The 17260-nt window shown below is 37.3% G+C and overlaps 1 protein-coding gene across 50 annotated transcripts in view; it reads right to left on the bottom strand.

Annotated features, from left to right (window-relative positions):
- MEF2A (myocyte enhancer factor 2A) overlaps nt 1–17260 on the bottom strand; it is a 151701-nt gene that overhangs the window by 10397 nt on the left and 124044 nt on the right. For 25 of the 50 annotated variants that reach the window (XM_054531011.2, XM_063715951.1, XM_054531002.2 and 22 more), the window contains 2 exons: nt 16083–16270; nt 2619–2642 (listed from right to left, as the gene is read on the bottom strand). In XM_054531011.2, coding sequence (XP_054386986.1) covers nt 2619–2642; nt 16083–16270 — 212 coding nt within the window. 50 annotated transcript variants of the gene reach the window in all.

Below are 17260 nucleotides of genomic sequence, written 5' to 3'. Positions count from 1 at the left end.
ATCCAGTTAGTTTAAGATAGTCATAGTCCTTAATGTGTAGGAGTATGACAGAACCAGTTTCTCGCCAAACTGGCTTAAGGTAACAGTTTTCCAAAATCAAAGATCAGAGGAACACAACAGACTGTGTCACTAGCACACAAGAAAGCCACAGCACAACTCTATTTGTTTTTTATAAATTATGTTACAGCCTGATAACTGACATTCCGGGGTCTGAGCCAAATCAGTAAAGTATAGTTCAGTGCCTTTGAGATTATGAAGAGTTAGAATGTGATTCCATTTTCTCTATCACAATTTTCAAAAGGGTACATCAGACAAAGGCCTTTGGCTAGATGTAGACACTTACAAACATTCGATGAGAATCCTGATCTCAGTTTATTTCTTTTTAATTTCTATTTTCTATCCTAGGTTAGAAGATGTGAGAAAGATCATGTGGATGTGGATGTAGATGTATTGCCTGAGTTTCTGTCCCAGATTCACCATTTCCTAGGCATTGGGAAAATCATTTGACCTCTCTGAACTTCTTCATTGTCAAATAGAGAAGATATAGCAATCTTTGTCCTGGCTGCCTTGCACAGCTACTGTGAAAATCAAATGCTACTGTGAAAATCAAATGAGGTTATTATGTCAGAAGTGCTTTCATAACTGAAGTACTACACAAATATAAGATAATATCCTTATTGTCCTAAGAAACCCTCTGTCCCAAATTTCTATATAAGTGGTGGGAAAAAAGATACATATTTTTATTCCTTCTAATCCATAGCCTAGTCTACTGGAGCTTTCATGAAGTCAAGTTGTTCTAGTATTGCTCGGCTTCTAAAGGAATCTGTCGCTGGTCTTAACAGTACAGTCTTTAGTGCAGGCCCCAGGGCACGTGTCCTTCCGCACTTCGGATCAGAGTCATCCACAATTATACTTTAGAGCTCAAAGCAATTTGAACAACTTTCTAAGTTCTAACGGACTGTACTTCTGATTATATTTTGGTTCTGGCACATAAAGTTCTGCATTTTTAATTGATTAAGTTTTAAATAATATAAATGGCTGTTTATAAGTTTTTAGATATGTATTTTAAAGTCTTCAAGGACCTAATATATTTATCTCTGAGGTTCTGCAATTACAGATGTACTCTGAGGAATGTGGAAAATCAATGTATGCCAGTTCGGAATATATTTTAGTTTCAGCATCAAGTTTATAAATTTAATGACTTTTCGAGATAGAGATCTACTTTGGACTTAATTTCTTCTTTAATATTTAGTCTGGAACTTCAAAAGTCCAATCACTAGGTGAAGGAATACAGTATGACATGGTTTGGCTTGGACCCTACCTACTCCACGGCATCATCTTCATGCAATCTCCTGGCATGTCTTCAAGAACAGTGAAGACTTCAAACACTAGTTCTACTCATCTAAGCCCCTAATCTCAACGGCACTGAGTTCTACAAGAGTAAGTGATTTTCAGAACCACAAGAGGGCAATATAGTGCTAGATAATTCATGGAAGCATTCACAACTCCTTGAACAGTGAGGTCTAACCTAAGGTGAATTATTTTAGCTTGAATTATAAACTCTCATTTACTGATCATTATGGTATCATTAAGTAAAGTGTTTCTCCAAAAGATATTCAAAACATTTACAGCTGACTAGAATATTTCAGTTGGCCAATACAAAACTACACCCAAAACTGTGAGTGATCACAAAGCTAAATAAAGAACAATCTCGTATTTTAAGGGGAACAGATAACCTTATTTGAAAAGAAAACAAACTGTGCAAAACACACCAGCATGCATAAACATGGAATATTAAAACCAACGGATGCCTTCCTCCCCCATGCTTTCATGCACTCTTAACCCTTGTCCATGCTAAAAAACATTTTCAAGTTTTTATTCCCCCTAAAGTCCTTTAATTAGCAGCTGACTTTGAAATTATGTGATGACTCCTGTGAGGTTTTGGTTTTAGTTCCTAAAGAAGAAATAGATCAACTGCAAGTTGCTCTTAGTCAAGTTTATTTTCTAGAGGAAAAGCCAACAGAAAACGTTTGTTTTGGAAAAAGGGCAATAGTTGCTTTTAAGAACAGAGTGCCTTCTGATAGAAAAGTAAATTTATATACATTCAATTACAGACATTCCTTTTAGTAAACAGGGAACCCCCTTGTGGTTCAGGCTGTATCATGCAGGATGAAATAATTCCAACGCTGAAAAAGGTGACCTCACCAAAAATGATGTAATCTTTTTGAAAGAGAAACAACACAACATCGTGTGTTACAATCTGAGGAACTTCGAGGGTGAAGTCATTTTCTAAAAATATTTCAATAATTTGGAGAGCTATATAAGGTATTTTGTATCTTTCCTTAAAAAAAAAAATTCACAAGTATCCTATGCTCATGGACAGCTACTGTTTTTAAAGGCTCTATTCCAATGTTCCCTCCAACAAATAAAATGGGTCAACACATATAAATAGTAAAACTAGAGTCTGTAGTACCAGTAGATTGCTTTATTCAAAGTGTTTGAATAGTGTTTAAAAAAATTTGTGTAACAAAGGGAACATTGGTTAGATAAGAACATGTAAGAGAATTAGTACTTTCTACATCTTTTTCAACTTCCTTCAAGCAGAAACCCACACTCACCAACTCCAATTCCTCTTCCTCCGACTGTACTCAGCACATAAGAGGGATAAGAGAGTTACTAAGACTGTTGGTACTCACAAACAAAATATTTCTTTAGAAAAACATATTTGGACACTAGCAGCTGTCTGGAACTCTAAAGAGACGATTATATACACAAGAGATAGAAATATAAATTACTTGTCTCTATACTTGTTGATTTTTCAAGAGACTAGACAAATTATTGAAAATTCTCTAGGGCCAGTATTCAAAGACACCCTCCTACCCCAACACAGTCTGCTCTCGTGCTGGCCTCTCTTACACACAGTCATGCTACTGCAACAGTATTTAAAAGGGCTTCCTCATCATGCTATCGATCTGTATTTGGAACTTTGAGAATACCAACTCTGTACCTATAACTCTGTATCTTAATCATCCTACTATTACCCCACCTGGTGATACATGTTGATTTATCTCCTACTGAATTCTGCTTCTTGGCAGAAAGAGACTGCTATATGTTTTATTTCCCACAGGAGCTAGCAGTGTTATAAAACAACAGGAACACAAACATTTGTTAATACATACATGAGTTTTAAATACCAGTTTTATATATGTTTATCATTTGCAAATATATTTTCATGTGAATAAAATGACTTCAATGGAGAAAAACCACATATTTGAAGAAAATGAGACTGGAGGAGAAATGAATTCATAAGTCATGTAAAGAAAAGAAATAAGGCTGGGCATGGTGGCTCACGAGGTCAGGAGTTCAAGACCAGCCTGGCCAAGATGGTGAAACCCCGTCTCTACTAAAACTACAAAAATTAGCCAGGTGCGGTGGCAGTTGCCTGTAATCCCAGCTACCTGGGAGACTGAGGCAGGAGAACTGCCTGAACCAGGGTGGCAGAGGTTACAGTGAGCTGAGATCACGCCACTGCACTCCAACCTGGGTGACAGAGTGAGACTCCATCTTAAAAAACAAAAACAAAAACAAAAACATTTTTGCTCCTTTTCTCCATAACATTTAGAAAATATTAATATGCTAGAAACAGTCTAATCAGTTGATACTTATTTTACTTGAATAAGTTAAGCTTCTCTGTCAGTCTGTGAAAAGTGTCATTGTAAGTGCCACTGATACATGAAGCCCTAATCTGGAAGAAGGTTTCTCTGTAAATGGTGTAAAGTAGGTGGGACCGATTACTTACTCTGAAAAACAATCACTTGATCTACAACTGCTATCTCCAATGTGGGGAAGATGCTATTCAACTGTTTTGATATAGATATCTTTACATATCTCCAAACACAAGGTACACACCAAAATATACTGTCAAATATTATAGCTGTGTATGTGTAAAACATATGGTTTTCACTTTAATATACAGGAATAAGTGTGTAAATAGTTCATATGACACATTTTGAGTTTTCCATGGAGATGCTTCATGCTCTCCTAACAATCAGACATAACTTTATTAAGCAATTGCTAAAATGCTTAAACGTAGTTTGTCTTTAAATTGGCAGTTTACTAACAATTCTTATAAGCATTTCTGTACCTTACATGACATTTTGTGTAGTTTATTTCTGAAAGACAGTAGCAAGTATTGCATATCCAGTACCTGAAAGGTGAGCTATGGGACCATCCTAAATGCCATTTTTTCTTGGCTCCCTTTTGGGGTATATTTCTTTGTTATGTATGTGTATATATGTATTTTAAACTTTTTATTCTGAAACAATTTTAGACAGCATTTGCAAAGAGAGCTCCCTCACATCTCACTCAGCTTCCCACAATGTTAACATCACAAGGAAATACAATGCAGTTGTCAAAACTAATAAAAATAATACAGCACTAATTATAGCTTTGGACTTTACTTGGATTTCACCAGTCTTTCAACTGATGTCCTTTTTCCTGACCCAGGATCAGATCCTGGATTCCACAAGCCTTTAGTTCTCACGTCTCCTTCATCTCCTCTGCTCTGTGACAGTTCCTCAGTCTTTCCTTTTCGTGACCTTGATACTTTTTTTGAAAGAGTGCTGATCAGGTATCTTATAGAATGTCTCTCAATTTGGGTCTGATTTTCATTCATAATCAGATAGAAGGGCATGGATTTTTGCAAGAATACCACAAAGAGACATGGCTTTCTTAGCATGTCATATTGAAAGGCACATGTTGTCTTTATGTCCCATTACTGGTGATGTTAACCTTGATCCTCTGGTTAAGGCAGTGTTTTCCAGGATTCTCTTATTTCTAATTCTCTAATTTTTCCCTTTGTAAGAAATGAATATTTGGGAAGAGATATTTTGAGACTAAGCAAAATGGCTTTTTACTTAAACTTTTTGCCCACTTATGTTAGCATTTATCCACTGACTTTGCCTGCAACAATTACCATTGTACTCTGGTGTTCTAATGCTGATTTACTATCTCTCACTCTTTTTCTACATTTATTAATTAGTTATTTTCTAAGGAAGAGTTGTCCCTTTCCCCTTATTTATTCTATCATTAATTTATATCAGTAATGGACTCAATGTTTTTTATTCCCTGGGCTATAATCCAATACTATTATTATTTTGTTACTCAAATTGTTCTAGTTTTGGCCACTGGAAACTCTTTTGAAAGGCCAGCTCCCGTGACTTTTGATATGCACTTTCTTAACCTCTGACAACCCCGGCTCATCCCGTTTCCCTGCCCCAGCTCTACAACATACCATTTTTTTCCAAGCAGCCCTGAGTCCTTATATTAGAAAATGGTGTTCTGAAACTAAAATCTGAGCACCAGGTATGTTCAGTTACTGGATGCTATTGCCTCACAGACCTCTCAGCAAACAGAGCTAGGAAATATATGATGTATACTAATTCATATGTACACACAACTGTACCTTTTTTGTGTGTGAGTGACAGGGTCTCGCTATGTCACCCAGGCTGGAGTGCAGTGGTACAATCATAGGCCACTGCAGCCTCGACTTCCTGGGCTCAAGCGATCCTCTCACCTCAGCCTCCTAAGTAGGTGGGACTACAGGGGCACGCTACCACGCTCGACTAATTTTTGTATTTTTAGTAGAGACGGGGTTTCGCCATGTTGGCCAGGCTGGTCTCGAACTCCTGAGCTCAACATCTGCCCGCCTCAGCCTCCCGAAGTGCTGGGTTTACAGGCATGAGCCACTGTGCCCAGCCAGACACATACATATATGTGTGTGTATATATACACATATATGTAATATACGTGTGTGTATATATACACACATATGTAATGTGTGTATATACACACACATATATGTAATGTGTATATATACACACATATATGTAATGTGTGTATATATATACACACGTTATATATGTATATAATACATACATTACATATATGCATATATACACATATATGTAATATGTGTGTATATATATACACACACATATATATGTATGTGTCTGGCTGGGCACAGTGGCTCATGCCTGTAAACCCAGCACTTCGGGAGGCTGAGGCGGGCAGATGTTGAGCTCAGGAGTTCGAGACCAGCCTGGCCAACATGGTGAAACCCCGTCTCTACTAAAAATACAAAAATTATATATATACACACACACACATAAACTCTTACTGAATCCTTCAACTAGAACCCTGAAACATAGGCTCATTCTAGACTCCACCTCGCCACACCCTGGGTTATCTGCAACTTTCTCCTCCAACCATGAGAAACCTGGCTCCCTTTATCTACAATGTCCATTTGTTTATTTATATTTTATATTTATTTATGTGTTTATATGTTCAACCCTTTGTGTTTGTGTATGTGAGGGATGAATTTACCATCTAGAGTACAGTGATTTGCTACAATTTTGTTGGTCTCTAACCTTACAGTATCCAGTCAAAACTTTCCAAATTTACTCAGACCAGGTTCTTTCTTCCTCACCCCTTCAATATCATCATGTTACTCATCTGTAATAAAGTTATATTCATGTGTGCCAATATGCATTCCATCTTGGGCTCCCCCGGAACCTTTTTTTACTAAATTGCATTTGGTAAAAATCACTGTTTGTATGTACAGTTTAATGAGTTTCAACAAATGCAGACCCATGCATCTAACAAAACAGCATCACACAGATTGGTTCCATCCCCTCGAAAATTCCCATATTAACCCTTTATAGTCAACTCCTCTCTCCACTCCCAACCCATGGCAGCCAGTGAGTTTTGCATTTTCCAGAATGAAATATAGATGGAATCATACACTACTGCTTCTTTTACTTAGCAAAATTCACTTAGGATTCATCTATATTGCTGGGTGAATAAATAGTTTATTGCTGAGTAGTATTTCTTTATATGGGTGTACAGTGAGTGTGTTTATCCATTCATCTGTTGAAGGACATCTAGGCTAGTTTCAGTGTTTCACAATTATGCAAGATACAGGTTTCTTATAAGTATAGTTTTCAACTCATGTGCGTAAATACTCAAAGAGTGGCATTACCGGATTGTACAGCAAGTGATTTTTTTTTTTTAATTTTTAAGACAGGGTCTTGCTGTGTTGCCCAGGCTGGTCTTGAACTCCTGGGCTCAAGCAATCTTCCTGCCTTGGCCTCCCAAAGTGCAGGGATTATAGGAATGAGCCACCCTGCCTGGCCAGCAAGTGTATATTTAAATTCATAAGAAGCTGAACAACTCTTTAAAGTGGCTGTACTATTTTGCACTCCAAAGATATAGGAGAGATTTTTTGCTTTGCATCCTCACCAGCATTTCTAGTTTTTGGGTTTTTGTTTTTGTTTTGAGACAGAGTTTCACTCTTGTTGCCCAGGCTGGAGTGCAATGGTATGATCTTGGCTCACCGCAACCTTTGCCTCCTGGGTTCAAGCGATTCTCCTGCCTCAGCCTCCTGAGTAGCTGGGATTACAGACATGCGCCACCACTCCTGGCTAATTTTGTATTTTTAGTAGAGATGGGGTTTCTCCATGTTGGTCAGGCTGGTTTCGAACTCCCAACCTCAGGTTATCTGCCCGCCTCGGCCTCTCAAAGTGCTGGGATTACAGGTGTGAGCCACTGCGCCCAGCCGTTTCGTTTTCTTAAATTTTAGCCATTTTACTAGATGTGTAGTTGTATCTCATTAGGTTTTAATTTTTAATTCCCTAGGGCCTGATAATATTGAGCATATTTTCATACACTTATTTGCCATCCATGTATCTTCTTTTTGAAGTATCTGTTCAGATCTTGTGCCCTTTTAAAAATATGTTTTCTTACTGTTGGGTTTTAAGAATTCTTAAAATATTCTGGATACAAACTCTTTATTGGATATGTGACTTGCAAATACTTTCTTCTAATCTGTAGGTTGTCCTATACTCTCTGAACAGTGCCTTTCACAGAGCAAAACTTAAGTTCAACCTTCAAAACTTAAGACAACCTCCAATACATCAGTTTTTTCTTTATGGATCCTGCTTTTTGTGTTGGATTTTCTCCTCTAAATTTCAGTTTCCTGTTTTAAATTTGGGTCTATAATCCAATTTGTTAATTTTTAAATAAAGTCTGAGTTATTTTCAAGTGGGTTGTTTTTGTTTTGTGTACGGATGTAGAATTGTTTCAACACCACTAGTTGTAACCACCATCCTTTCTCTGTTGAATTACCTTACTACCTTTGCCAAAAACCCAGCTGAATGTACATGTATAGGTGTAAATTTTCTGAGCCGTTTTGTCCACTGGTCTATGTACCCATCCTTTTGTCAACAGCACACTTTCTGGATTACTATCGCTTTGTAGTAGGTCTTGAAATCAGGTAGTAGTAGTTTTTTTTAAAAAATTTTGTTCCTTCTTAAAATCATTCTAGCTATTGTAGTTCCTTTGTCTTTACCTATATATTTTAGAATCAGCTTGTTAGTAACTACAAAAGAGCTTGCTGGGATTTTGAAATTGTGTTTAATCTACAGATCAATCTGGGAAGAAATGACATCTTGACAATAGTGAGTCTTGAAATCCATTAACATGATGTATCTATCTATTCATCTAGGTCTTCTTTCATTTCTTTCATCAGTGTTTTGCAGTTTTCAACATACAGACTGTATATATTTTGTCAGAATTTTACCTAGATGTTTCTTTTCCTTCCTTTATTTGGGGTGCTATCATTTTTTTTAATTTCAAACTCCAATTGTTCACTGCTGGCATATAAGCGATTTTTATATATTAACTTTGTACTCTGCAACCTTGCTAAACTCACTGATTGGTCCGAGGAGTTTTTTTTGTAATTTCTTTACACTTTTCTACATGAAAGAATCTATCTTCTGTGAATAGAGGAAGTTTAATTTCTCTCTTCCCGACGTGTGTGCATTTTATTCATTTATTTTTACCTAACTCTACTGGCTAGGACTTTTACTACCATGGTAAATATGACTGGTGAGAAAAAAAATATCATTACCTGGCTCCAAATACTAAAAGACTGAATGCTTTCCCCTTATAAAGTATTTCAGCTGTATATTTTTTGTAGATGCTCTTTATTAGGTTAAGTTCCCTTCTATCACTAGTTCATTGAGATTTTTTTTTTAATGATGAATAGATGTTGAATTGTTAATATCCTGATTATACTAATGAATTTTCGAATGTAGACTCAGCCTTGCATTCCTGGGATAAAACCAACTTGGTCTTGATATATTATCCTTTTTATATATTGCTCAATTTACTTTTTACTGAGGATTTTTGTGTCTAGAGTTCATGAGGAATACGGATTTGTAGATCTTTTTTCTTGTGTTGGCTTACTTTGGTTTTGCACCGGAGTAATGCTGACCTAAAAAAACAAGTTGGGAAGTGTTCTCTCCTCTCCTAATTTTTTCTGAAAGAGACTGTGTAGAATTGGTATCACTTCTTTCTTAAATGTTTGATAGAATTTGGCAGTTAAATCATATGGGTCTGGAGTTTTCTTTTGTGAAAGGTTTCTAAACTAGGAATTCTATTTTTAAAATAGTTACTATTCAAGTTAACTATTTCTTCTTCAATGAGTTTAGTAGTTCCTTGGTAATTTGTATCTTTCTAAGAATTTGCCCATTTGATCTAAGCTATTAAATCTATTGGAACAGAGATGCTTACAGTATGCTTTTAGTGTCTTTTGGGGGAATGTATCTGTTCATATTTTTGATACTGATAACCCACCTGGGTCTTCTCTTTTTCACTGGTCAGCTTGGATAGAGGTTTATCAATTTTATTGATTTTTTTTAAAAAAACAGTTTTTGGTTTGCTTTTGTTTTCCTGTTTTAAATTCATTAATTTCTGCTCTTTACATTTTCCTTTCTTCTGCTTGATTGGGTTTAAGTTTGGTCTTCTTTTTTGAGTTTCTTAAGGTAACAGCTTAGATTACTGATTTGGGATCCCTCTTTTCAAATATAGGCATTTGTTGCTGTAAATCTCACCTCATCACTACTGTAGTTGGGCCTCAAAATTTTGATGCTGTATTTCCATTTTCATTTGGCTATATGTATTTTTAAATTTCCTTTGAGATTTCTTCTCTGGTCCTTGGGTTAAAGTATGTTGTTTAATGTCTAAATATATGGCCATTTTCCTACTATCTTTCTGTTACTGATTTCTAGTTTAATTTCCTTATGGCCAGAGAAAATAATAAGCCTGATTTCAATTCACTGAAATCTGCCAGTTTGTTTCCTGGCACAGGATATGATCTTGGTGAATGTTCCATGTGCACCTGTGAAAAATGTGTGTTCTGCTGTTGTTGAGTGACGTGTTCTATAAATGTCTCTTAGGTCATGTTGGTCGAGTGTTGCTCAGATCATCTAGATCCTTACTGATTTTTCTGCCTACTTGTTCTATCACTTACTGAGAGGGATATAGAAGTCTCCAACTACAATTGTGGATTTTTCTACTCACCTTTTAGTTTTATCAGTCTTCACTTTATGTATTTTGAAGGTTGCTGTTAGGTGCATACGGTTAGGTTAAAGACAGTTATTTCTTGGAAAGTGGACTATGTCACGTCCCTCTTTATCGCTGATACTTTTCCTTGTTGTGAAGCCTATATTGTCTGAAATTAATAGGTCTGCTTTAGCTTTTTGGTGTTTGCAACGGTAAATTTTCTCCCTTCTTTTATCTATGTCTTTATATTTAAAGTGGATTTCTTGTAAGCAGCATTTTTTTTTTTTTTTTTTTTTGAGACGGAGTTTCACTCTTGTTGCCCAGGCTGGAGCGCAATGGCATAATCTTGGCTCACTGCAACCTCCGCCTCCCGGGTTCAAGTGATTCTCCTGCCTCAGCCTACCAAGTAGCTGGGATTACAGACGTGCGCTACCACACCCAGCTAATTCTGTATTTTTAGTAGAGACAGGGTTTCTCCATGTTGGTCAGGCTGGTCTCGAACTCTCGACCTCAGGTGATCTGCCTGCCTCAGCCTCCCAAAGTGCTGGGATGACAGGCATGAGCCACCACATTGCTTTTTAAGAAACACCCACACACACAAATCTGACAATCTTTTAACTGATGCGTTCTCACCACATTCAATGTGATTACTTATATGATTGGATTAAAAGCTACCATTATCTTGCTTTTTGTCTTCTTTTCTCCCATTTCTTGGGCTACTTAGTAGAGCATTTTTTATATTTCTATTTTATCTCTTCTATTGACTTATTTATACTTCTTTAAAATGTTCTTCTGTAGTTGCACTAGGGTTTATAATACACACCTTTAGTTACCTTGAGTTCATCTTCAAATAATATTTACATCATGTGTAGAGTCAATTCCTCCCTCCCATCTTTTGTTGTCATATATTTTATTTTTACATGTGCTACAGAAACAAAATACACTGTTACTATTTTTGCCTTATATAGTCAGATACCTTTTGGAGCAATTAAAAAGAGGGAAAGCACTCGGATCTTGGTTTCTTTTATTCTCCATAAAAATAAATTAATGTTCCTTGGAGAAATGCCTGATTCTAGGACTGGGGCAGAAAATAAACAAGATGAGCCTAGAACATATTATAGTGCCAGAAAATAAAAAAGCACCTGCTCCCCCTGAAAAAAAAAACCCCACAAAAATAAGGATATATCAAAGGGACACAGGAATCATTTAGATAGCCCTCAAAAGCTGAAGCTAGAACAAAGCAACAGAAAAACGTGGTATTGTATTATAAACCAAAGTATTAAAATAAATGCCCATGAGTCCATATTGATAGAAATAAATGGTTGAATAAATGAGAGAGAAGAGATAAATCTCCTGTGCAGAAGAATTCCAGATAATTTATGTAGATATCCTTCTCTTAAGAAAGTGAAGCCTTAACTCCCCACTCCTTAAAAGTGTGGGCTGAACATGGTAATTTCCTACCCAAAGGCTACAGTATGAAAAGCGGGAGAAAGAGTAACTTTACAGAAAAGAAACCTGTTAAACACCTGTTAAACATCAGCCAGGTGACCAAATTAACATCAGCAATAGTTATGACGATACAGGTTGGTCATCCCAAATCTGAAAATCTGAAATCTGAAATGCTCCAAGATCCAAAACCTGTTGAGCACCAACATGACACTCGAATGTAGTACTCCTTGGATCATTTTGGATTTCAGATTTTTGGATTTGGGATGCTCTACTTATTAGTGTAAGGGAAATATTCCAAAACCTGAAAAAATCTGAAATCTGGAATACTTCTGGTCCTGAGTATTTCAGATAAGGGATAATAAACGTAGTAGGCTCTCTTGATATGATGTGATGAAAACGGCATCTTAATTCTATGGCCTGCCTCCCTCAAACCAGCAATCACAGTCTAAGCACGAGAAAAACATCAGGCAAATCTTAACTAGAGACATCCGATAAAAATACCTGACTAGTACTCCTCAAAACTGTCAAGGTCATTAAAGCAAGGAAAGTCTTAGAAACTCTCACAGTCAAGAGGAGGCTAAAGAGACATGATTGCTAAATGTAATGTGGTATCCTGGATTGGATCCTAGAATAGAAAAAGACACAAGGTTAAAAATAAGTAAATCTGAATAAATTGCGAATTTCAGTTAATAATAACGTATCAGTACTGGTTCAATAGTTGTGACAAATACACCATACTAATGTTAATAATAGAAAAAATTATGTGTGGGGTATATGAAAACTTCCTGTACTATCTTTGCAATCTTTCTATAAATCTAAAATTGTTCTAAAAATAAAACATTTATAAAATGTAGGGAAAACCAGATTTTACTTATTTTATCTTCATTTATTGCATTTCCACTGTTCATTTCTTTGTGTAGACTCAAGTTTTTGCTGGGATCACAGTCCTGCTGAAGGGCTTCGTTTAACATTTCTTGTAGAGCAGGTCTGCTGGCAATAAATTCCCATGACTTTTGTTTGAGGAAATCTTCATTTCTCAAAGATATTTTTGGTGGGTAGAGAATTTTGGGGTGAGAGGAATTTTTAAAAAATTTCAGCACATTAAATAATGTTACTCCCTTTTCCTTGCTTGAATAGTTTAGTTTGTGAAGAAAAAAGTACGTTACTAATCCTTATCTTTGTTTTTCTGTAATGTATCTCTTCTCCAAGATTTTTCTCTTGATCTTTTGCTTTGAGCAGTCTAGGAGTGAGTGTGTGTGTGTGCATGTGTGCGTGTGTGTGTTGGCAGTAGTATTTATCCTACTTGGTACTGGTTATTATTTAAAATATTACTCCTAATCTGTTCTCTCTTCTCTTTCTGGAAGTCCAATTATAAATATGTTATACCATTTGATAATGGCGCATAGCTCTTGGATACTTAATTCTGTTTTTTATTTTGTCTTGTTTTCACTCTTCTTTCTCTTTGTATTTCAGCATGGGTAATTCCTACTAATAGACCTACAGGTTCTTCCCTCCTGCTAAGCTATTAGTGCAAAACTCAAGTTAATTTCATTGGAAGTTGGACCGGGTTTGAGCCTTACTGTTGCTCTAGTTACCATCAGGGCACCTACCACAAGCTTCATATCCCTCTGGGGGTGGGGATCTGCATGCCAGGTTTTCCCCTAGTGCCTGCTCCACTCTCAGCTTTAAGTCATCCCCTCTCCTGTTGTGCCTCAGGCTGTGGCCTTCTCAGTCATCCCTGCCACTCTCCTGGCATCGCTCCATACCGAGCATGTCTTCCTGTTCCTTCACCACTGGTTGAGATATTTTGCCTTTTCCATTAAACAGGATTTCAACAGTGCCCTAAGAGTGATAATGTTTGTTGTTCGTCTTCTCAGAGATTAAAGCTTTTGTTTCATATTAGAGAAAGAAGACAAAAAGATCCAGGCAAAACGTTTTGCCCCTAGTGTAGTGGCTACTCTTCCCCTCTCCCAGTTGTGTACCACAGCGAGACCTTTTCAGGAGCTTCTGAGCACCCCATGGGATTCATGGAGGAAAAAAATCTACAAGAGAACATAGGCTCACCCTGTGTTACTGCAGCACCCAGGAGTTTCACACAGTTCTGTCAGTGTACACCTGGCCTCCAGCAATTCACCTATCACCCTAGCTTAACTCTTACCATCTGTGTCTTGCCTAATGCTCAAATGTCATCTCTCCTTACAGTATCTTTGACTCTGGAGTATCTGGGCCAGTTGGTTGCCATGAAATCTCACTATGAACTTTCTGTATATCCAAGTTTTTTTAATTGTGAGGCTGGGAGTGACTGTTTCCAGATTTCTGTATAATCAAATAAAAAAGTACTTGTTTTTTGACCTGAACTGTAAGACTTAGAGATTTGGTCCTAGCTCTATTTTGAACTATCTTGGACAAGTAATAGCCCTTAACTCAGTTTCCTCATCTCTGCCTTGCAATGACACAGGCTAATTGAGAACTAAATGAGACAATATACACATGAAGGTGCTATGGAATCTATAAAGCATTATACCAAAGTGGAACTATTATCTAAGCCTGACAGCATCACTTTCACTTAGCAAAAACTCTAATGGTGAGTTTAGCAACTGCTCGGCAGAGAGAACACCTGGCATATCATTTAGTATGGTAGTAGTCAAACAGTTGCTAAACTAAGAAGTTTTAAAACTTGATTATATATTCTAGTTTTTTTTCTACAAGAAGCTAAGGGGGATAAATAGAGTCTCCTGTTCTTTATAAACAGACTTAAGACTCAAAAACAAATGGGACTAGAACCCTAAAGCTGTCATCAAGGAGTGGAATAGAGGCTACCTGCATTCTTTATACAGTTAAATAGGTTACTTGAGAAGGAATAAGCAAATAAAATTAATTGGAGAATAACTCACTCAAGTTTGTGTGCTTTCTTCCCTATCCTACAATAGTTCTGTGGTATGCAAAATTTTTCTTTTTCTTTTTTTTTCTAGAGACAGAGTCTTGCTCTGTCACCCAGGCTGGAGTGCAGTGGTGCGATCTCGGCTCACTGCAACCTCCACCTCTTGGGTTCAAGCGATTCATCTGCCTCAGCCTGCTGAGTAGCTGGGATTACAGGCACACGCCACCACGCCCAGCTAATTTTCGTATTTTTAGCAGAGATGGGGTTTCACCATGTTGGCCAGGCTGGTCTTGAACTCCTGACCTCAGGTGATCCGCCTGCCCTGGCATCCCAAAGTGCTGGGATTACAGGTGTGAGCCACTGTACCCCGCCTGGTATGTAGAATTTTCTAACAAATAGTTTAGTGCTTCTCTCACAGGAAAGCATGTTTAATTGATTAATGAAAGTATACAAAGTACAGAGAATAAGTCATGTTTAATGCTTCTAGCCTGGTAAAATTAAAATTAAACATAATAATCTCTCTGTATTTTACTTTTTAAAAACTGATTCGAGGGGGTTTTCTCTTTGTTTGAATCCCCCCTCCCTCTGTCTCTGTCGGAGGGAGCTGTTTTCTCCTTCCTGCCTTCCTTCTTCTTGGCTACTCAATTTCGCTCCTTAAAACGACTCAAAAAAAAAAAAAAAAAACTGATTCGAAATGTGTTACATATTAATGGGGTACATGTGAATATTTGTTACATTCATAGAATGCCTAATGATCAAGGTCAGGGTGTTTGGGGCATCTATTACCTTGAGTATTTATCCTTTCTATTTGTTGGGAACATTTCAAGTCCTCTTTTGTAGCTACTCTGAAATATACTCCATCTGCAGTGTTGCTAACTATAGTCACCCTTCTCTCCTATCAAATACAGGGGTATATTTATTGTATCTAAGTGTATGTTTTTACCCACGAATCAACCTCTCTTCATCCCATCTCCCACCCACACACCCTTCTCAGCCTCTGCTATCATTCTATTCTCTATCTCCGTAAGACCAATTTTTTTAGGTCCCACATATGAGTGAGACCATGCAGTATCTATCTTTCTGTGCCTGGCTTATTTCACTTAACACAATAACCTCCAGTTCCAACCATGTTCATATTTAGCTTTAATTTTAAATAACCGTTAAGCAAATTTCCATAATCTGATTTTTGTGTATTTGAAATAGACTCGTCTCTTCAAATACTAATTTTGAATGGAAATATTTGTTAGTAGATTCTACGGTGGCACGGAAAATTCCAAAGGAAGCTACAGATTGACTATGTATAAAATATGTGTTTTAAAGAATGAAGTTGAAGAAAGGTTCAACTTACTAGTGGAGGCATCATGCCCTTGCTTGAAGGGGGGATGACAACTCGAAGATCTGGTTTTCTACTGTTCATTCCAAGATTACCACCACCTGGTGGAGGGGGAGACTTTGTAGGCATAACTTTGCCTAAACTATTTGCACCAGTAGCTCCAATCAAATTTGGAGAAGCTCTTGAGTTTACAAATCCATTCCCTAGGGGGAAAAATATCATTCAATAATGTGAGAAGAGTTATTAAAATACTTTGGCACAAACAAATCAAGTTTTCCCCAGTCTGAGTTGCAAATAAATTTTATAACAAAACTCACTACAGGTTTGAGTATCCCTTGTCTGAAATGCTTGGGACCAGAAGTGTTTCTGATTTTGGAATACTTGTATTACATACTTATTGGCTGAGCATCCCTAAACCTGAAAATCCAAAATCCTCCAATTAACACTTCTTCTGAGAATCACGTCAGTGCTCAAAATGTTTCAGATTTTAGAGCATTTTGTATTTGGGATACTCAACCTGTGGTAACTAATGAAGTACCTTTGGATATCTTAAAAATAAGCAAAGGAAGACAAGCAAAGTCTGAAATACATATAAAGCTTAAGATGAATGATACTTGTACAGCATTACTGCTTGGACTTGCTGAAAGAGATTTAACACACAACACATTTCTGGCCAGGTGCAGTGGCTCACGCCTGTAATCCCAGCAGTTCGGTATGCCGAGGAGGGTGAATCACTTGAGGTTAGGTGTTTGAGACCAGCTTGGCCAACATGCTGAAACCCCGTCTCTACTAATAATACAAAAATTAGCTGGACATGGTGGCGCACGCCTGTGATCCCAGCTACTCGGGAGGCTGAGGCAGGAGAATCGCTTGAACCTGGGAGACAGAGGTTGCCGTGAGCTGAGATCATGCCCCTGCACTACAGCCTGGGTGACAGAGTGAAACTGTGTCTCAAAGAAACAAACAAGCAAAAGACCACATTTCTAAGAGGGCATCTCATACTCGGGACTAAAATAATGGAGGTATTATAGAAAAATGTCTAAGACCAGCCTATTTATTCACTCTTGTGAGAGCAAAGGCACTGCTACCACTAAGTTCTGAGTAGTGAACTAGGTATCAGAGCAACTTCTTAACTGCAGCTTATTCAGCACTCATTTCTAATGCCCCGTTTTCACCAAGTACTTCTTCCTTAT

The sequence above is a fragment of the Pongo abelii genome, chromosome 16 (genome assembly GCF_028885655.2).
Source record: "Pongo abelii isolate AG06213 chromosome 16, NHGRI_mPonAbe1-v2.0_pri, whole genome shotgun sequence".
Taxonomy (NCBI): domain Eukaryota; kingdom Metazoa; phylum Chordata; class Mammalia; order Primates; family Hominidae; genus Pongo; species Pongo abelii.
This window is presented reverse-complemented; position numbering and strand designations above follow the sequence as displayed.